This window comes from Pyxicephalus adspersus, chromosome 3 (assembly GCF_032062135.1).
Source record: "Pyxicephalus adspersus chromosome 3, UCB_Pads_2.0, whole genome shotgun sequence".
NCBI lineage: Eukaryota > Metazoa > Chordata > Amphibia > Anura > Pyxicephalidae > Pyxicephalus > Pyxicephalus adspersus.
The window spans coordinates 134,676,325-134,698,744 of NC_092860.1; the positions used below are offsets into that span (position 1 = coordinate 134,676,325).

A 22,420-nucleotide genomic window follows, 5' to 3' on the forward strand; every position below is an offset into this window, starting at 1 on the left:
ATTGAAAAAAATGATTAAGAATAAATCTAAATATATTTACTAATCACAAAATTCTTTCTAATTTCTTTAAAGAAAAGTACATTCAATTAATTGATTGTGGATATGGTAAAATATTAAAAATAAAAAATTATAACATGGATCATAATATGAGACACACCAAGAACACCCCCACTACACCAAAGCTTTTGTTGTTAGGGGGTGTTGTGGGTTACTGGACTAAAATCTACCCAGTCCATAAAAATAAATTAGGCACACTAGAAAGCCACAAGTCAAACTAGGCTTTATGCCCACTAAGAATACGGCTGTGGGATCTTTTCTTTGCAAAGGCACTGGGCAAGGCTGCAAAGAAAAGATTGTTGGGAAAGGAATAAAAATAAGTCTTTTACCAGGTGGGCAAAATCATGGTGCGGGGGTAGCTAATCTAGTAATAAATGCATTGTATCAGGGGTTCTCCTCTATCATCAATAAAAAAACCTGCAGGTAAAAATTGTTACTATGTATAAGTACGTTACCCCTGTAATGCAGGACGTGATGTTGCCCTCCTTCCATGGAGAACCCCAAAAATTCCTAGTCATCAGTAAAAGCTTCCGGAATGTTAATTTATGAGGATTAAATGGGATCCCATCCGCAAACACCTCGGCACTACAGTTGGAAGCACAGTAAGGTAAGTATATAATACAATATTTAATAGCCTTAAACATAAACTGTTTTCTTCAATCTTTGTGAATTGTTGGGTTATAGCTCAGCTGTATTTTTCAAAAAGAAAATTCTATTGTTTAATTTGTCTTTAATATAATAGTGCTGATTATATATTTCTATCAGGTTAAATTTTCTAATTATACTAAGGCTTTTTTATTTTGAATTTTGTGAATTTTTTTGGACACTACAAAGAGAAACAAAGACAAAGATTTCAAAATGTTTACATAGAAAATGTAAACAAAATACAAAATAAACAAGACCAGGGCTAGGGCATTTTTATATATATTTTATACAATTTCTAGTTTCCTGGATTTATGTCATTTGCGGACGTACTGTTTGCACAAATTAAGGTGCCCCTAGCTTGTGCACCTTATTTGAAAAGAAAACAAATATGTTTATGTAACAATTTAGTTATTATGGACATATTAACTAATAGGTTGCAAGATTTTGTTATGCAGAACCCATTGTCAGTGGCTGTCAAAGTGCAGAATATACCAGGAGGGTGGGCAAAGTATAATTCCCACTGCTTACCAAAAGCATACCTCTAGGTTGGCACAGCCCATGTTTAAATTTATCCCACTATAAAAAAAACAAACAAAAAAAACTTTACCACCCACCTATTGAATGCTCAGGATGTCCTTTGTGCATTGGCATAAACACAAAAAAACATGTGCAACATCATTCAGAAGTTCCACGACTAGAAAGCAATGAAAATATGGCCTTGTACTTGTTCCTGTCCACACAAAGACCTGGTTCTTTTCTCAGCATCACAAATGATGGTTTACACAAACTGATTGTTCTTTTTACTGATGAAATGTAGGAAAAATGCAAATATTTCGAAACTAAACTAAATGATTTTTGCATGATGGTATTAAACTTAAAAAGTTGATTGTTTTCTGATCTGCACTACACTTATATGTTAAAAAAAAAAATTATAAAAGAAAATATGACAGTCAAAGTAAATGTTTTGAAGATGAGCAGACACTTTAAGCCGTGTACAGATTTTCAATGGATATTAGACGATATTTGCTGGAAATGATCTTTTGTGATAGACGAATTAGCATGTGCTGGACACTCAGTGTCATTCTGTTCTATGGGATGGAGAGAATGAGTGAGCAGCACCCCACATTTTTCTTTAGGAGGTTCTTATTCTAATGAGTTATTCATAAATTTGGTAAGTTGGTAAATGACATGAGCGTACTGCTGTACACATTTCAGATTTTTGCCTAAGACAAGCACAACCGTTTGTTTCAGGTGACAATTATCAGCTTAATAGGATGTGTCCTGTTATCATCCTCATAATTCTATTGTGTGTGAAGAGCTTACACTATAGGAAGTGAGCTCAAAACACCTGGAGATTACAGTGATATCTTGGCTAACAAGTGACCCTGCTAATTAATTTTTTGGCTGAGTTTCGGCCTCGGCTAATGAAGATGGACTCGGCTAATGAATGCTTTTGTGGATGTGCGATAGCAAAGTGCAGCTGTACTGAGCTGTATTTTAGTTTTGTTTCAGGTAATGAAGATTTCGGCTAACGAGTGTGATTCCGGAACGAATTATCTTCATTAGCCGAGGTATCACTGTATACTGTACTCCCACCATCATATTTACACTGTATGGGTGAAGTGTACCTAAACTCAAGATTTTCACTTTACATAAAAGGGTAGACAACCATTATATGATCCTTCTGTGCATTTTTTCTTAATATTTCGGGGTAAAAAACAAGCTGAAAGCGGATTTTTAGTAAAAAAAGTAAAAAACAAACACTTACCTGGTCCAATCGGCATCCTCCGGCATCCTCCAGGCTCCTGCCATCCTCTGGCTGCCTCCCCTTCCTCAATCTGTCCCCTGGGGAAGGGGCTGACATTCCCTGGGAGTTGCCGTTGACGTCAGCGCATACAGCCGCTGTTAGGGGCGCAGCGGGAATTTCAAATTATTTTGTATTTCATTCAATACAAAATAACTGTGAATGCAATACACGGAATGTATATGTTTAAAAGCAGTACATTGTCTTTCATGAAAATTTGTTTTAAAGTATAATATAATAGTATGAGTATAATAAAGTTTTAAACACAAAATCATGTCAAAGTTTATTAAATTTATTTTTTGAAATGTATTTAGTTTATTATTTTGACATGATTTTGTGTTTCAAACTTTATTCTATTCATACTATTATATTATACTGTAAAATTATTTTTTAGGAAAAACAATGTACTGCTTTTAGACATAAATCCAGACAGAAATGAACTGCCGAGGAGGTTAAGGGAAAGGTACACCGATCTCACGCATGTGCAGTGAGATCGGCTCTCGGTTTTTCCATTTTACAGTGGCTATGTCCCCCAATCTCCCACTTGCGCAGTGCAAGATCGGGTGACATGCCAAGAAGATAAGAAGAAGACGGAAGAGAAGACAAGATGGCGGACGAAGAGGAATTGCAGGACGACAAGGGACCGGATCGCAGCGAGGGACCTGTGGGATTAAAGGTAAGTGTAATTTTTTTTTGTTTTCAGTTTAGTTATGCTTTAACACCCCATCAGGTGACTTTTTGCTGCCTGTACCCATAGAGGGATTTTACCCTCTTTTATTGCAAGCGTTTATGTGAGTTTACAAGCAGTAAAAAATGTAAACGCTGCAAGGAGTGTTATTTATAACGCTCATAAACGTGTTGGTGTACATTAGCCCATTGGAATGCATGGGAACGCACTACATGGGCTTTTAAAGCCTCAAGTTAAACGCTGGGGAAAACGTCCATGTAGTACGTGTAGTTTTCTCAGCAATAAAATGTCTCTTATTTGCTTTTTTCTGGTCTGGTAAATATACCATTGGAAGCATTTTGTTACTTGTTTGATAACCTCAAAAAATCCTGTTGTTCCTGTCCTGACACCACAAATATTCTGGTGAATGAGCGGGTATTTTATGTACTTGCAGCGTATTTTTATAGAAATGGGTGAATGTGTATGTATTGCAGAGACATCCTGCATATCTTTTCATTCCTGACATATAATTTAATAAGAATTTTTTTTTATAATAAAGTATTTCCAGATCAGCCCAATCTGATTGTAAATTGTCTCAGCCTGCTCTCCCCTCCCATGTCCCTGCATGTGGGGTCCCTGGATCTTCTCTGTGTTTTGCATACACTTTATTAGAATACTGATCACTGATAAGTAAATATTCTGACAGCTGGCTCCTCATGTGAATTGTTTGGGGTCAGTATGAGGGAAACCTCTCATCAGCCGTATCCTAGCAACTCATAATACACAGATGGGAGGAGCTAAAACTATACACGTCTAAAGGGCAGCGGGGAGGCCGTGCTGCGTAGTACACTGGAAGAATCCATCTCTTAGTGGGAAAAGTGGGAATAGTAACACAAAGACATTTGTCGGAGAGATGAATAGGGTGTAATAGGTCTATGTGCTATGTGTGATGAGAGCTTATTACAGCTCATTACAGCGTCATACTAGCGAATACCCGACACCGGAATTATTTACAGTTCTTTGTCCAGCATCCCCCCCTTTTCCTTTGTACTTGGTAGACTCTGGCCTCCAGCTACTGACAGGCTGAGAGGAACATGGCGTCTGGTTGCTTAGCAGTGTTGCTGTAAATCCGGTGTCATCATAATCCCTGAGTCCAGAGCCAGCCTGTGTGTGCCCTGACCCTGCCAGGCCGACATGTCTGACTCGGAGGAGGAAAGCCAGGACCGCCAGCTGAAAATTGTCATACTGGGAGATGGAGCCTGCGGGAAGGTCAGTGCAGTGGGGTCCCCATGACTGTACCCTGTGCCCCGGGGTCCCCATGACTGTACCCTCGGCCCGGGTCCCCATCACTACCATTGTCCTGGCTATGCCCACTGTAATGGGGCCCCATAACTGTATTCACAGCTAGAGGCCCCATTACTACTATTGTGCAGACTGTACCCATGGCTGAGGACCCCATCACTATCAATGTGCTGGCTTTACCTACTGCTAGGGGCCCCATCACTGCACCCTGTACTCATTATAGGGACCCGTCACTATCTTTGTGCTGGCTGTACCCACTGTCAGGGGGGTATTACTATGCTGACTGTACTTACTACCTTTGGTCCCATCACTGTGCTACCTTTACCCACTGCCAGGAGACTCTATCACTGTATGCTGTACCCAGTTCTAGGGCCCCCATCACTGTGCTGACTGTACTCACATCATGGGGTCTCATTACTATGGGGACGGTACCCACTGCCAGCGGGCCCCATCATCACACTGTACCCACTTCACTATTTTTTTCTGATTTTACCAATTGCTGGAGGGAGGGCATTACTATGCTAACTGTACTCACTGCTAGGGGCCCATTCACTGCACACTGTACTCACTACTAGGGGCCCCATCACTGCACACTGAGCACAATATCAGGGATCTTTGTAATCCTCAATGTACCCACTGCCAGAGGCTCTATCACTACACATGGTGCCCATTTTCAGGAACCACCACACTGCCCACTAAATTTCCTTGCCAGAGACCCCATCACTCCAAATCATAGATGTTCACTTTATTCGTAAAACCTTCATCCGTGTTAGAGGATCGATATCTACCTACCCCCACTTTTATGTACACAGGGACCATCACCTACCTTATACAAGGCTGTCACATGACCAAAAAAGTCTATACAACAACCATTTTATTACTTGCCAGATGGCACATCTGACATTATGTGCTGATGAAACAGATTTTATCTTGGCATTAAACTACAAATAGAAATATTGTTCTGATAATATGTATTTTATATCTCACAATGCTGGTCTGCTGGCTTCAATTATTCGGGCGGTTCTGTGAGCACTTTAATGGAGATCAGAACCCAGCTGTGATGAGGGACTTTGTCCAGGCTAAGGTGATGTCGCCAGTCTGCTGCAGGCAGAAGGAAATGTTCCCTCAGTCTCCTCTCCCCCACTGATCAGACTGTAACATTTATTAATTAATATAAAATTGCAACTAGATTGGTTTGCATTGATGTACCAAACTGTAGATTTTGCCACTCCTAATATTGTAGCAATTTCTCAGATTTTTTTTTTCTGTTTTTGCAGCCTAAGGATAGTTTGTTTCATCTGCATGGAGAGCTCCTTTGACCACATGTTGTTCACAGCAAAAATCTTCCCGACTCTTGAATCAACTCCAGGCCATTTATCTGCTTAATTGATAATGACGTAACGAAGGAATTGGCCACACCAGCTCATGAAGTAGCCTTTGAGTCAATTGTCCAATTACTTTTAAACCCCTAAAATGAAGTGATTGTGTAAAAAAAAAAAAAAAAACTTTAGTTCCTCACATTTTTATGCAATCTTTTTGTTCAACAAACTGAATTAAAGCTGAATGTATGCAGTTCAACTGCATCTGAGTTGTTTCATTTAAAATTAATTGTGGTAATGTACAGAACCAAAATGAGAAAAAAGTTGTCTCCAAATATATAAGTGACTTTCAAACTTTCATGCATAGCAGGCAGTAAGTGAACTTTAAAACTCTAAAAGTCCCACAGGCCTCTATAGCTGCAGCCACCATGAAGCAATTCAACTTCAAGGTTCAAGTCAACTCTCTGAACAGCTCAGCTCATTGTCCTCCCCCCTCCCTGACCACCTGCTTTGTGTTTACAAAGCAGCCATTACTAGTAGGGGGAGCAGAGCTGCTGAGAATATTACTTAGATTAAGATTCTGCTGTGAACTTTTATGGTTGATTACTGCAGCTACAAAGGCCAGCAAAAAAGCAATGTTTGAAATATATTTTATTGCTTATTATAAATCTACAAATGCTTGAATGTCTAAAGCTTTGGCCACAGGTTCAGTTTGAGGACATCTGTATTGTGGGCTTTTTTGTCAGGCTGGACCACTTACTTTTGTAGTTTGTCACCAACCTGACACCTGATATCAACTCCAATGTTCTGAAATTATTTTGACTTTACTTCATGTATGCTTGTTTTAGATCTGGAATTATTAAAGCCACAGGTAAGCAGAAAACTACCATTTCAGAAGAAGATCAACAATGTTTGCTGATATGTTTCCCGATAACAATTTTTCTTTAAAATATATTTTTTTAGGAGCCCTACACCACTCAAGTGTCTTGTATAGTGCAAAATAGACTCTTTTTTTATATACGAATTGTATCTTTTACCAAAGCTTGCAGTTGGGTTAGTAACAAAGGTTAAATTATTTTTTTGAGGGGTGCAATCAGGACTGACCTTATCCCCTGTTATCAGCACCCTCCTTTTTTCTCTGACCTCGTTGGACTGGCACCTGGCCTCCTCACCTTACAATGCACAGCTGCTGGTTGTACATTGTGGGAGATCACATCAGTGTCTCTGACTGCGGGCCATAGTTGCTTTTGTTAGAGGCTGCAGGAATCGGTCGCATGGAGGTGGTGCCTGCAGGGGAATGAGGACATATTATGACCGGCCTTAGGATTGAGTGATCCTGTGCCGAACCCTGCAAGCTTCCAGCCACTTGGTCACTCACACCGCAGTGCTGGTTCTTACCATGGCCAATGTGAACATAGTTGTTCTATTTATTAGGTATAAATGAGCATTTAACCCCCGAAAACATTTACTGAATCAGGAGTTAGATCTTATTAGATTTCATTTTCTGTTCTCAGGGAAATAATTTAAGAATTCTGGTTTCTTTGGGAAACAGCTTTATTGTAGCTTAGTTTTATCTGCTGGTAAATTATAAGCAAATTTGATAACCCAATAACACAGCAATTTGAGTAATCTGTATATAGTTTTTTTTTTTCAAACATGGGACCTGCACTGGGGAGTAACAGGAATCCCTATGTGAAAATGTAAATTACAACTCCTAATTTAACCTAATATAAATCAAACTATTACCATGCATCAACCAACTAAAGATTTTTAAATTATATTATCATTAAACCAAATCTGTATAAATCATACTGGTAATGATAGTTATAAATCAATCACAGATAAAAAAAAATACGAATGATATAATAAACCAAACAAATGGTATTGAGAATAATAATAATAAACAGATGGAAAAACTTTACTGATGTAAATAAATATTCCTATATATAAATACCTCTGTACCTTGCTGCTGCCACTAATGTATAGTAAAAACCATAAAATTAGAACTTAGTCATGCTCTGTTTGTCAATGATGGAGAAGTGGAAGTTATGCCCTTTTACTTGCTGTTAATCATAGTCAAAGATTCTGGTAGTTTTACGATCCTCTAATGGATGATAACTATAGTTTCCAACAATTTAATCCTGCAAATTTGATATTATATGAGTAAATGTAACCATTTGTGATCTGATTTGTGGTTTAATTAAAACCGCGGACAAGGCAGACTTAAGCTTAGAGACTCGTAACTCTGCTCTCCTAATCCGATGCTGTGGGAATACATATCATTTTATAAAAAGACAAATATTATTGAAGAAAAAATAAAAAAAAGCCCTTCGGTAATTCTGCCTAAGAAATACATGCACTGATTTTTACCTCCAAAAATTCAGCATTAAAGGAAATGTGTACCTCTTTTTCATATTTGTTATTTATTATATTATGCTTTTTTAAAAGATTTTGGAGTTGGGTAAATATTTCACCTGAGAATTGAATGCAAGCTCCTGTGCTTTGCCTACAAATCCCTCCTCAATTCTTGTCCCACTTACCTCTCTGACCTGATAGAAAAATACTCCCCTATCCGCTCTCTCCACTCCTCCAGTGACCTAGTTATGACTTCCTCACTCATAACCTCATCACATGCACGGCTCCAAGACTTTTCTAGAGTTGCCCCAATTCTCTGTGATGGTCTTCCTAAAACCCTCACTACCTGCCATCACTCCACATCTCCCCTCTTATTGTGTGAGACTTCGCCCACCTCATAGATTGTAAGCTCTTTGGGGCAGGGTCCTCTCCTCCTCCTGTGTCACTGTCTGTCATTTGCTACCCCTTTTTAATGTACAGCGCAGCGTAATATGTTGGCGCTATATAAATCCTGTTTATTAATAATAATAATAATAATAATAATAATAATAATAAAATATTGCCTGTGATAAGTGTAAGAGGCAACAGATTGAATTAAGTTATAAGCTTTTTTTTTATAACTATGTTGTGAATAGCCTGTGTTGTGACCTCATCTGTTATGCACACACAGCTGAATAAGGAGGTGGAGAGAATATCCTTCCTTCTTTCTCTTCCAGAAGATCAGGTCCCCCTCTGAGTTTTGTATGTGAGCAGCACTAGTGCTTGACTTTCATTCAGCAAATGCTTACCTAGTGTTCCTCTAGCCACTTTAAACAGGGAGCACCACCCAGCAATTTTCAGTAGCCACCTGTCTGTCATCAGACAGCTGCTTACACTGGGCTTTGTGTAGAGTGAGATGTCAGTGAAAGCTAGCAGCCTGCCGGTTGGAGTGATACCTAATATATATTTACTTTATACTATACTTATACATTATACAACATTTTTCGCCTCTTCCCTGGCCATTTTTTCACCACCTGGCTATGGCTTCCCTCCACCCTGTGAGGACACTGCTTACCTGTGTCACAATAGCACACTCAGGATTGTTTGTTTTTCCATCATGCTGAGTAGCTATTACAACTGATGGTGCACTTGTGGGTAGGAGAGTATGTTGTTGGTGTAACTATTTGAGTTCTGTTTCTTTGGATTTTCATACTTTTGTTTTTATCAATGTAAGAATTGGGCTAATGATTCCAGGGATTAGGTGGCCTTAGTAAAGTGATAATTGGTTCATTTGCAGTTGGGCTTATGGCTAGAGGTGGGGCTTTGACTTTAATATGAAACTGTTGCCTTGCCCGAAAATATCGAAAATACAGTTTTTATTTTTTCTTCTCAATTTTTTCCATGGGTGCTTTAAGTGGTAGGTGAGTCTGTGCAACTGTAGATCAGCATTTAGTATACATGTTAATTGACCTGCAAGCTTGGGCCATACGATTAGGGGTTAAAGCTTCATGTTTTACCTTAGTTTTAAAGTTCTGGTAAGTTTAAAACTAAAATCACTGTATTATACAGGTAGTCCCCAAATTAAGGACGTCTGACATATGGATGACTCCTAGGTACAAATGGGCTTCCCTGCTTGTTTGTGTGAGGGGGCGGTTTGCATGGCTTGCAGAAAAAGTCTTTTGCTGTTCTGCAAAATCTTGTAACTCTTTCATGACCAAGACAAACTCTGCAGTTTCTTTTTGCATATTTGCATATCAAAGCTCAGCTTGCTCCAGAATTTAATAAATGTCTAGGTTCCATAAAGTTTTTTTTTTTCTTTCTTGCTTTGTTTTTTTGCTTTGTTTGTGATTAACTCACAGTGAGGATTTTTCACAGTAACTGACACCACACTGCTTAATATTATTTTGAGACAAACATCTGTCCTAGTAGTATTTAATAAAATAATGTACCTGTTCCCACTTACATACAAATTCAACTTAAGAACAAAACTACAGTCCCTATCTCGTATGCAACCCGGGGACTACCTGTAGTGTAATTTACAATTCCTTAAATATGGTGGCTGTAGTAACTTTCTTTTTACCATTTTTAGGATTTTTTTTGATCCTTTTTTTTTTAATCTTTTGATCTTGCCAATACCACACCTTCTTTCCTAAGGCGACAATCCAATTTCACTCTACTGTTTCTATGGATAAGCAGCATTGTCACCCCAGGACAGGAAGTTTGTTAGGTCTAAAGATTCCTCCATCCCTTCCTTTTTCTTAGAGGAACAATGTAACTGACAAGAGCCAGCACAAACATAGAGTACTGGACATAACACCTATAAATGTTTTTTTTTTTTATTTTTTTTTTTGTAAGCATTTTTAATTATATCCTGAGACATGCATACAATACATACAGTGATAATTGTAATTGTATGTGACAATTAGACTACCATCTTCAGTGCCATCTACAGGCTGAAGGCTTTTTATGTGGAAGAAGTCTCCGTGTAATCACATGATGTTATAGACATAATATGATCAGGATTCAATCTGGTTGAGGATAATTAGTGGGGGCTTAACATGTCGGGGACAGCCTGGCCTGGTGGGTAGGAACTGTGCAGATTGCAGGCTGGGAGGATTTAATCCTGCCAATGTCTGCAAGCAATAGTGAGCACTTTGTTACTGCTTGCCTTGCAAGCCCTATACTTTCCAGTTATCACAAGCTGTTTCCTGTTTCCAGTGCTGCCTCTCTTTTTACTTTTCTTCATTGGCTTCCATTTCAGGCTAGAATAAAATTTAGGCTCTTGTGCTTTACCTTTAAGTCCCTCCACAGTTCCTGCCCCACTTACCTTTCTGCCCTCATAGAAAAATACTCCCCCAGCCGCTCTCTTCCCTCCTCCAATGACCTACTACTGACTTCCTCACTCATAACCTCATCACACGCACAACTCCAAGACTTTTCTAGAGCTGTACCGACTCTCTGGAATGGTCTTCCTCATCCTTTTCGGCTTGCTCCTACTTTCTGCTCATTTTGAGTACTCAAAACCCATTGCTTCAAACTTGCCTACCCATCTTCTTCTGTCTCTTAAACAAACCCTCACTACTCACCCACCACTCCATATCTCCCCTCCTATTGTGTGATACTTCCCCCACCTCCTAGATTGTAAGCTCCTCGGGTCAGCGCCCTCTCCTCCTCCTATTGTGTGATACTTCCCCCACCTCCTAGATTGTAAGCTCTTTGGGGCAGGGTCCTCTCCTCCTCATGTGTCACTGTCTGTATCTGTCATTTACAACCCCTATTTAATGTACAGCGCTGTGTAATATGTCGGTGCTATATAAATCCAGTGTAACAGTGTTACTGTGAAAACTCTGTAATATGAAATATTCCTATAGAAAGGGGTGTTGGTGCTGGGTATGGCAAACAACAAGTTTCTGAATTTATTTTCCTAAACTGTTATACAAAATGGACAACGTGTGTAGAACATCACAACTCACTTTTTATTCTAGCTGTGAAGCGTCAAGTTTCAGGTCTGCCCTTAATCTTTGTTTAATCAGATGAAGCATGAGATTATGTTCAACCCTATTACTTACCTAGTATATCTTCCAGGTCTTACAGTTTTTGAAACAGACACTTCATTACCTATCCACAGTTGTGCAGTGTTTGTTTTGTGTGCACATTGTACTTTGTGTCTCTTTGCTGTTTTTCCATGAAAAAAATGTTTTTCTTTCCTGCTTTATTTTTCTTTTTTTCCAAAACCTTTTACTGGCATAGGTGCAATAGCCGGATGGTAAAACATATCTAATTAGTCTTGTGTATGAACAGATAAGTAATGTATATAATCAGTGGTCACTAAATGACCAAAGTAGATGCCAGGCTGGAAGAAAATCAAGAGAGGATGGCCACGGTATCAAAAACTTGTAATGTGGACCTGTCAGTTCTAGATGAGGGCAGACAAGAAGTTCAGCAAGAGGAAGTTGGTCCTGCATGATACCTGAACAGAAGCAATGTTTCTTAACCAGGATTCCTCCAGGGGTTGTTAGGGGTTCCTTGGGTAATGAGCAATTTGTGTCTTTCAAGTCAGTTTAAATGACATCAATATTTGTAAGGAGGGCAGTCTTCCCACTGACCACCGCATTCCCCACATTAAAAAGGTAGAAAAGTTATGAGTCCAGCCTAAAGTGTCCGTAAAAACCCAAAAACGTATTTTGTATGATTGACTTTAAATAAAAAATGTCTATTGTGCATGGTGTTTGTTTTTTGTAAGTGTTGCAGTAAAGGGAAAATACCAAGTGATCCTGCCAGTATCTGGGACGTCCTCATTCCCAGTGGCAACACTGCAGGCTTAATATTCCTAATATGAAGGTACAAATTGCTCATTTTTCAAGGAACGCCTAGCAACCTCTTGAGGAACACTAGTTCTCTAAAAACACTGATCTAATCCATAATGAATTCAGTCCTTAAATCCCTTGTGTGTTTTATACTATTTTGGCAAACTATAGTAACATCATTCTATCACAGCAGTAGTAGTGATAATAATTATTACTATGTGAAAATGTTTTTTGGCTGCGGAAATGCAATAGACGATTTGAAGCTGATATGTAATACAACACATTATCTGCAACAAAATCTTACTATCCAATTTATGTAAAAAAGAAAATTAGAGAGCAATCCATTAAATGTGGTATGTTTCCTGATAGAAAAATACACCCCTAGCCGCTCTCTCCGCTCCTCCAATGACCTATTACTGACTTCCTCACTCATAACCTCATCGCACACATGGCTCCAAGGCTTTTCTAGTGCTGCCCCAACCCTATGGAATCGTCTCTCTCGTCCTATTCGGCTTTCTCCTATTTTCTGTTAATTTAAAATATCGCTAAAATCCCATTTTTTAAGCTCACCTACCTGTCTTCCCCCCACTACATATCTCACCTCCTATTGTGTGTTACTTCCCCCACCTCCTAGATTGTAAGCTCTTTGGGGCAGGGTCCTCTCCTCCTGTGTCACTGTCTGTATCTGTCTGTCATTTGCAACCCCTATTGAATGTACAACTCTGTGTAATATGTTGGTGCTGTATAAATACTGTTTAATAATATTAAAATTAATAATAATAATAAATGTAAGTTTATTTGTAGATTTCATTTCTGATTTCTGATAATGTCTATGGGGTTCCTCAAGCAAGAACAATGATTCAGTCCTAACTTTCTGATTTTTAATTACCTCCAGTACAAAACCTCATTATATAACGAGCCCAGGGACTGACTTGGCTGGGCCAGCTCAGGGCTGAGATGACGGACACAGATCCTAATTGTAACACTACTTGTGCTTCATCCTCATGAGTTATTAGGCTTAGTTAAAAGCTGTTTTAAAAGCGCAAGTACCAATTTTTGTGTGCTGCCAGACCAAACTATTTCAAAGCAAACATCTCACACATTTTCTTTCAGACATCGCTGGCTATGCGGTTTGCCCAGGAATCATTCGGAAAACAGTACAAACAAACAGTAGGACTGGACTTCTTTCTGAAGAGGATGACATTGCCAGGTGAGGTTTTCTTTTTTTTTTCTCCTTTCTGGTTTGTGGGTTCAGGACCATATTATGCCCAGGATTAATGGTGAAACTTGACTTTACAAAAACAAATAGCTGGCATTATTTTTGACCAACTTGCGTACTTCTAAAATACTTAAAGTGGCGATAAACAACATTTATTACATTTCTAAGGAACACCAATCATTTTATAAAGTTAGAATTTACCTGGGTTTTCTAAATTTTTTTTTAGATTGGCTTATGAAAGTTGGCTTGGTTTTTTTTGTCGGGCGGTTTCACTGCCAAAAATGTCTATCACCAATTATTTTCATGTGTTATATGTTTATTGCACCCAAAGAAGTAGCTCAGGTATGGTTACTTAATTACCTTTATTAAGTGTAGACACTTTTTCTGTCCTTGCAGCCAACATAAGCTTTGCCCAAGCAGGGCGAAGCAGCACATTGCTATTGGTGGTGGCAACAGTTTATACTTCATTTCTGTTTGCTCCTCCACCTCACTGTACCTAATAAAAATTCCTTTTACTTCTGGATATTGATAACATGATTGTTCTTCCTAAGTGACAATGTAGGAGCTTGGAAATATCAGGTACTCAGTGGTGTATCACATGGTAGTGGGAGAGATTCCTACCCCCTAGAGGGTATTGCTTTGCCTGGTGCTGGGAAGCCAGGGTGTGCCAGGTATCAATGCAGCCAACACATGTGCATGCTCTACAAAAGAAGACTCCTATTGGGCAGGTAATTGATTGTTGAGGAGACAGTGCTTGCCCTATTCTGCAACAAAGCCCTGTTTGGTGGCAATTTTTGTTGAACTTTGCATCCCCAAAAATTGCATGGGCCTGCATGACTGGATATTAAATACATACACTATATAATTGTTGGTACAGTTTAAGGTGACTCTGTATTCAGATACAAATAAGTTCATGTCCTCTAAAACTTCTGTGTTTTAAATGTACCAGGTATTTTCTTTTGTTATTTGCATATTACACAGAAGCAGCATTTTTGTGACTCTTTTTTTTTACCATTATATTCCACCTTTAGTGTTTTATTATGTGCGTGTTCTATATGGCCAACAGTTTGTGGTAACTGTGGGGTAATCACATCCCATTCAAAAGCCATGGTCATTGATAATTCCTAAAGATTTACTTCTATGCCCTTCTGCTTCTGGGAAGATTTTTCACAAGATTTTGGAGTGGTTCTGTGTGAATTTGTCTACCTTTAGTTAAAATAGAATTTGTGATGTTAGGAACTGATGATGGATGAGAAAACCTGGTATGCAACTTGCATTTCAGGTCATTCCAAAGGTATTCAATAGTCTTAAGGCGTTGTACAGGCCACCTGAGTTTATAGATTTGTCTATAGACCTGGCTTTTTGCACAGGGGCAAAATCATGATTAAGGCAGAAAAAGCCTACCCCATACTATTATTCCAAGCTTCTCATTACAAATTGCATGGGTATATGATTGGTTTTATACCAGCTTGCAGAATAGAACATCTAACAAGCTTATGTAAGTGACTGGTGTTCACAAATATGTGTCCAATTAGAGGCAATATTTATCCATTCCTAGTTCCTGTTCTTATTTGCTATGTACACTGGGGCAGGTGCTCTTTATAAAACCTGGCCCATTGTGTGAGAACTTGTATTGTGACCCAACTAATCAGTAACCACCGAAAAACAGCCGGGTGGTTGCTGAAAAGTGCTGGGTGGTGCACTCAGCTAAAAGGGGCTGGGGAGAAGACTGTAATTTTTTGTTTTGTAGAAATTTCAATTCACTATTTTTTCTGGCATATGACATACCACTGCTTTTTAGCCACATTAGCCACATTGTATGCTTTGCAGGAGATTACAGGAGATACAGTAAAGCTACGTACACACTTCCAATTATTATCGTTGGTAAACGAACGACGAACGATCCTGCACGATATCTGCGAACTATCGTATAGCACCGATCCTGTACATACAGATAACGACACGATCGTTCGTAGATATTGTACACACAATAGTTGCGATCGTTTGAGCGATACAGGAAGTGACGTGCACGACAGGAAGTGAACGAACGTTCGTTCATCACGCATGCTCAGCCCATGGACGATCAATGAACGATCGTACACACGAACGATGGTCAACGATCGTCGTCCAATCCGATCCGCCGGTCCGGTCGTTCATTTCCAACGACTTTCCTCGTTCGTCGGCGTCGTTGGTTACTTTTTTTACGAACGATTTTTGCCCAATCGATCGTTCGTCGTTCGTTCGTCGTTCATTTTGAACGATAAAAATTGGAAGTATGTACGCAGCTTTAGATGACTCAAATCAGTGTTTTTCTTCCAGGGTTTTTTGGAACTCTAGGGCTCATCCAGAGGTTGCTAGGGGTTCCTTGAGCAATGAGATATTTGTGGCTGTTGGGTCAGTTTAAGTGACACCAATGATTGTTTTGGTTATCTGTAAGGGTGACATTCTTCCCAATAGCCAGCAATCCATAAGGCATTCCTCCTTTTTAGCACCACGCTAATATACACTGTGCTGGGGAGATAGAAATTTTAACAGGGCTTCCTTATAACTTTAAAGTTATTTCCCCATTTTAGGTAGGTCGAGAAACACTGATCTAGATATTCTGTTGTTTTAAATTAGTCTGAGCCTACTAATAGAGCTAAATTGGAGAAAAAGAGCAATAGAAGCAGTAAAGCAGATACCATATTGTGTTATGAAGAAAGCATGTATATAAAACATTTTTTGAACATGTAGCATATACTTGCTCAACTATGGAAGACATATTGGCACTTCTACATTAAACTTTTTTTTTTTTTTTTAAACTTCATACATTACCTTTACTGCTTCCTCAGTCTGTTTATTCAGAAAGTTTTTTTAGCATACAGTTGTAGTATTTTACTGTTAATATAGTGCTGTGGCTTATGGAATATTGCACTAAATTAATAACATTCCATACAAAAACTCATTCAGCACTCCGCACAATCATTCTCTTTTAAATAATACCTACATCATTTCCCATGCATAGCTTATTTATAAGAAACAAAGCATAATGTTCTTAATGGAAATAACTAATCTCATACGTGTTAAAAAGGTATAATATAGCTATGTAACCGCTGACTTCTAATATGTGAATGCTGTCTTATGCAAGGCAGCATGAAATTGCTGGCATTAAATAGACCACTAAAATTTAGTGTCCCTAGACAGCCATAAAAATACAGTTTGAGCATTCAAGATGTTTCAGTTCATAGTGCAAAGGAACCATTTAGATGCGAGTTGCAGCACATTGCATGGAAAAAAAGAGGACTGCTGATGCTAGTTAACCATTTTATAGCCAGCAGGCACAATATATTTCAGACCGCACATGCCAACAGCAATGCCGTGTCTGTAAAGCAAAGTGGGTGGGATTTAAGAGGCCATAGAGTGCTATAAGTGCATATTTAAGTGCCAGTAAACCTACATTACATCTCATTTTATGTAAAGGGCCAGTTAGTAACAACTGCACGCATGCATGTACTATTTGTGTTTGGTGTAAAAGTGTCAAGAGTTGTTTTTTTTTTTTTTTTTTTTTTTAAGAATGAAAGATAACGAAGATATAATTATGGTTATGCAAGGAGAAAAGCCTGTTTTAGGCACCACTATGGGGAAACTTTTGTATTCTGGTAAATGTATTGGGTTATGTGTTTTTCCACATAGAGATTTTCCACATTAAGATGCAAGGCTAAAGGGTCTATAGAAAACCTCCAAAAACTGTTGATGTAACAGCTTAAAAAGTGATAGATGAAGTTTGACACTTATTTAATGTGCTTTTTAAACTATTCTTTCCATTTGAAGACAGAGTGACAACACTGCAGTATGATTTTAGTGCAGCATAAACAGAACTAAACCCATAATATTCAGCTAAATGATTTTCATCCATCTTGATTGGAGGCCCAGGGAGGATGTAGCTCTCGTTGAGGAGTTCGTTACTTCCCAGCACGTGCAAGGGAAACTGGGATTGCTGTGTTTTCTGCAGCTCAGCAACATTTGACAGCTGGGTGGTGATCAGGCAAGTAAGAATAGTTATTGCAGAAGGGACATTGCCTGTCCCTTTATGCAATAATCACCTGCCTGATTTGCCAATTGTTCAAAGCGGGACTTTAGTTCCATTTTAAGGCTGTGTACACAGGTGCAATAATTGTTGTAAAAAATCTTTCACAATTCTTTTGAACGACAAAAGACCGAGCAAAAGTGCTGTACATACAGCACCGTTCTGCTTTATGGAGGGGGCAGGGGAGAAACGACAGAGCGGCACCCCGCTGTTCTCTCTCCCCCCTTCACTTTCATTAGGGTTGTGCATCATTCCTGGATCCGGCAGGACGATGAACGCTGTACACTCGCCAGATTCTCACCCAGCATCAGCCCTGAGGCAATTATCGGACGAGAATCATCTAATGTGTATGTAGCCTTTGGAAGTAGGATCAACAGATAATTTGACAGCTAATGATTGCATTGTCTATACTCACCTTTGTTGCCAGCACATTAATTTTTATCAAGTTGTTTTTGAGGTTTGAAATCTTTGGTCATCCTAACAGCACTTTTTTTTAAGTAGACTCTAGTTCCATTTAAAGGCCTCATTGGACCCGACTACAAAGCAGTAAAATATTGGCCAAATCTGGCGCATGTTTACTGAATAGGCAGACTACGTCAAAAGATCATTTGACTTAGGCTACGTACACACGTCAGATGATTCCCGTCTGAATATCGCCTCAGGGCTGGTATCCGGCGAGAATCTGATGTTTATGCAGCGCTTGTCCGACGTCGTTCATGAAGCCGACATGAACGACTGGAATACAAGTGAGGAGTAGAGAGCGAAGTGTCGCTCCATCATTCTCCCCCCTCAACTCTCCAAAGAGCAGAACGGCACTGTTTGTACAGCGCTGGTTCATTCATCTTTCAGTCTTTTGTCTTTGGAAAGGAATATGAGAGCCTCCTGGGATGCGTGACGTACGGATCCCATTCATTCGAGAATTAGGGGATGGTGCTGCACCTTTTTTTTTTTTTTTTTTTTTTTTTTTTTTTTTTTAAAAGGTGTTGCACTGAAAAAAAACCTACCCTTTAATGTAAAGTGAAAATTGTGAGTACACTTTAAGTGAGTGTTGAATTTAGAAGTATGTCTACCAAAGTTACTTGATCAGTCAGTGAGCCAATCACAAGAACTGAAAATGAAAATGACATTTTCCGAGTTTTGTAAGTTGACATGAGTACCTAAAAACTCCATTAATAAAAATTTTAGTTCTTTCCCTATCTTAGCGGCATTGAACTGAACAATTATAAAAAAACTCTTCTATGGAGAAAGGGGCAGTTACAAAAGTGATTTACTCAGTAAATTGAAGAAGGTTTAGATCCCTTTTTCTTTTTTTTTTCTTTTTTTTTCTTTGTTAGTCTTGCAATAACTTTGAGGACACTCCTGATATTTAGATGAACAACAAGTAGAGAATCTATTTTTCTGCATATAAAATATAATCACAAAAGTATAAAACAACAAACTTAATAAAAGCTTTCAGATGGTTGTATTAATACTTCAGAATTTGGACTTGTTAACTCTTATGTGATCAGTGGTGATTGATGCTTAGATGCCCAGGCCAAATTTAGCATCATCAATTACCTTTACTATGACCTCATTGGTATACCTTTTTGTTTGTGAGGACAATTTATTCCTGTATTTGATACATTGGGCCTTATTATTAAGGCTCCCCAAGGCTTCAGAGAATACACTTTCATCAGTGAAGCTGCCTGATCTCACAAACCTGCAATGGATTTCTTAAAAGTCATTTGCTATTTGTTAGCAAATATTTTCAATCCTGGATCCATTCCTGGTTTGCTGGATTACTCAGCTTCACTGATGAAAATGTATCCTCTCCAGCCTTGGAGAGCTTTAATGAATCAGGCGACACTTTTGTGCTGTTGACACCTCCATAAGAAAGCAAAGCCAAATCCTCGCTGGTGGTGTAGGGCCACTATTTCAGTCACACACTAGATTGGTCAGATTGCTGCTTCTGCCTCTTCCAGTGTGAGGGACTATAGAAGGCTGATAGCATGACAAATCCTGGCACTTGGTGTTTTTTTTTATTTATATCACTGACATTAAACCTAAAATTAGCTGAATACAGTCCTGCTGCATTGAATATTAAGCAACAGACTGACTAGAAAAGCTGGCATGCTGCACTAAAGGTTTAGTGAACTCTTTGCAGAGGTCCAACACACCGCTGGCTGGGCCAGAGCTCTCCATTCAGCGGTTAGAATGAACTTTATTAATTACAGAGCTATAGTGCTTACTCAGTAATGGGAATCTTGGACAGAAGAAAAAAGTTCCCACTCTGCAGGCTGGGGGCAGGCTTTTCTACCCTGAGTATAGCTGCCTTAGAACGAAAGTTAACTGCAAAGCTTACCATGCACATTACAATCTGTGGATATTAATATTATTATTCCTACGCAGTATCAATATAGCGCCAACATATTACGCAGCATTGTACAAAGTCCATAGTTATGTCACTCTCCCTCAGTGGGACTCACAATCTAATGACCCTACCATAGTCATATGTATTTATTATAGTCTAACGTAAATATTTGAGGGAAGCCAATTAACCTAACTGCATGTTGTTGGCATGTAGGAGGAAACCAGAGTACCGGGGGAAACCCACACAAACACAGGGAGATCCTGCAAACTCCATGCAGATAGTGTCCTGGCCGAGATTTTAACCTGGGACCTAGCACTGCAAAGTGCTAACTTCTGAGTCAACGTGCTGCCCCAGATATAGAACCTACCTACACTATCCAATAAATCTTTTTCCAACCAGACAGGCCCTTGGAGAAAAAAGTTGTGTTAGTAGATCTAGGGGACATTGTACAGCCGGATTGTAACCTGGATTTAGGGCAATGAAAGCATTTTACTTTGATTCCCCTTAAAATGCATTTAGCTAATTTTAAATGAGAGTTTTTTGAGGTAAATTAACTGCATAACAGCAGGTGCTAATGGTTATTTTTTTCCAAAAAGAAAAAAATCCACATTTACAGCTATTTATAAAGTATGGACCTTTTTGTTATTTTTCATAATAGCATCTACTTTAGAAAAAAGTGTCTTGAGGTTTTTCAAGTGATTACAGCGATGAGTTTTACCGCTGGAAAAACCACCCAAGATGTTTTTTTTTTGGCATATTTATTTCCTTGCACATACTTTAAAAAACCTTGATTTGCTTTAATTAGGTAGCAGAGATTAGGGTATCTTTTTCTCGCCCTACTTTCTCCACCCGGCCTCGATATACCATGAGTACAGGAGGGTCCTGTGACGCTTTGCAGAATAATACCAGAGACCCTGCGACAGTGAAGGCGTTAATTGTACAGCCGTGTTTAACCCAAATCACATAAATATTTTCGGAGACCATTACATGGCAAATACCGGTCCATTCTGGAATGCTTGTAACCCAGCGCTCTGTGTAGTCTAGATGCAGTCACTGTGCAAATTTTATAGCTCAGTACGGTGGACCACTGAATTGGGAATAGCAGAGTGAGATCTGTTGGGTTCACAGACAAAATACCTCCAGGAAGTTTGTGGGCACCAGGCAGCAGAAAGGTCTCCACTGTGCCGAAGATATTTTAAGCCCTTCATGCTAGAAGTGGGCAGGCGCGTGTTTTCACTTACATATTGGCCGTGCAGCACTTACATTTTAGGTTAACCAAAGAACCTAACATAATTTTATGAGTTTATTAACTGAATTTCAGGGTGGCATCATACCAGTAATCAGTTGAACCCCATCCTTAATCACAGATTCAGGTTTTCTGCTGCTCTTTTTCTTTTAGGAACTGATGATATGTGAAATATTTCTAATTCCATATGACATTTTACGTGATTCTGAGACAAGTATTCACAAGCTGGGCTGATTATATAAAGAGATCCTGTTACTACATCCTGCCCTTATAATTAAACACAGGATGGCAATCTGTATTCAGTGTACTTACAGATATGCTGCAACAATATGCGGCCAGCTAATCGACACTTCCGGGAGTGATGGATGGTGAGGCTTTCAGGCCGCAGCATCCTCAGAATTTTCTCTCAATATATACAGCTTGGAAGCTGCTGCAAAGGCTGTCAGTGCTGGTCTTATATTTTTGTATTTTTGTAACATAAGCTCTGTATTGATATAGAGATTGGGAAAAGAGTTGTTGTTTGGCGCACCGTAAGTAGTTTTACAAATGCTCAGTCAAGCTGGTCATTATTGTAGAAAGGGACAGGCAATGCACATGCACAGCGTCATCTTTGGAAACCCAGCAATCCCGGCTTCCCAGGCATGTGCTTGGAATGAATGTACTTGTGGAGGATACGTTACCCCGGCATAGCCAATCAAAATGGCCCAAGATCTTCTCTGGGAGGATGAAGAGATGGAAGATGTTGGGGACCTATGATGAAACACAGATAGGTGAATTGCCTGGGTTTAGTTCTGCTTTAAGGCTAGGTACACAATGGGGGTGAGATTGCAGTGTGTTTAATGCCAGGGAACCACTGCCTTTTTGGGAGACGCTGCATGGCGACTTCTCCCAGTGGCAGCTCCATGGAGAATGAATGGGGTTGATAGTGAACGGCACTAGTGCTGCTTACTACCACCAGTTGTCAAAGTACCAGAGCCTGCACATCCCAGAACCAGCAGTGAGGAGTGAGCAAACTGAAATGACACTCCTGAAAGATTTATTTGCTTCCATTTACTTCCCCAGGTGGAGCTTTTGTAAGTACATCCAATACTTATACACATTCTG

At 39.2% G+C, this 22,420-nt stretch overlaps 1 protein-coding gene across 2 annotated transcripts in view; it reads left to right on the top strand.

Moving 5' to 3' along the window:
- The first annotated feature begins 4,223 nt into the window (after positions 1-4,223).
- RAB28 (RAB28, member RAS oncogene family) overlaps positions 4,224-22,420 on the top strand; it is a 65,565-nt gene continuing 47,368 nt past the window's right edge. Inside the window, exons 1-2 of one of the 2 annotated variants that reach the window (XM_072406429.1) lie at positions 4,224-4,442; positions 13,549-13,645. In XM_072406429.1, the coding sequence (XP_072262530.1) occupies positions 4,368-4,442; positions 13,549-13,645 (172 nt within the window). In that variant the 5' untranslated portion in view covers positions 4,224-4,367. The remainder of the gene's footprint in view (positions 4,443-13,548; positions 13,646-22,420) is intronic. The other variant, XM_072406428.1, reaches the window with a different exon arrangement.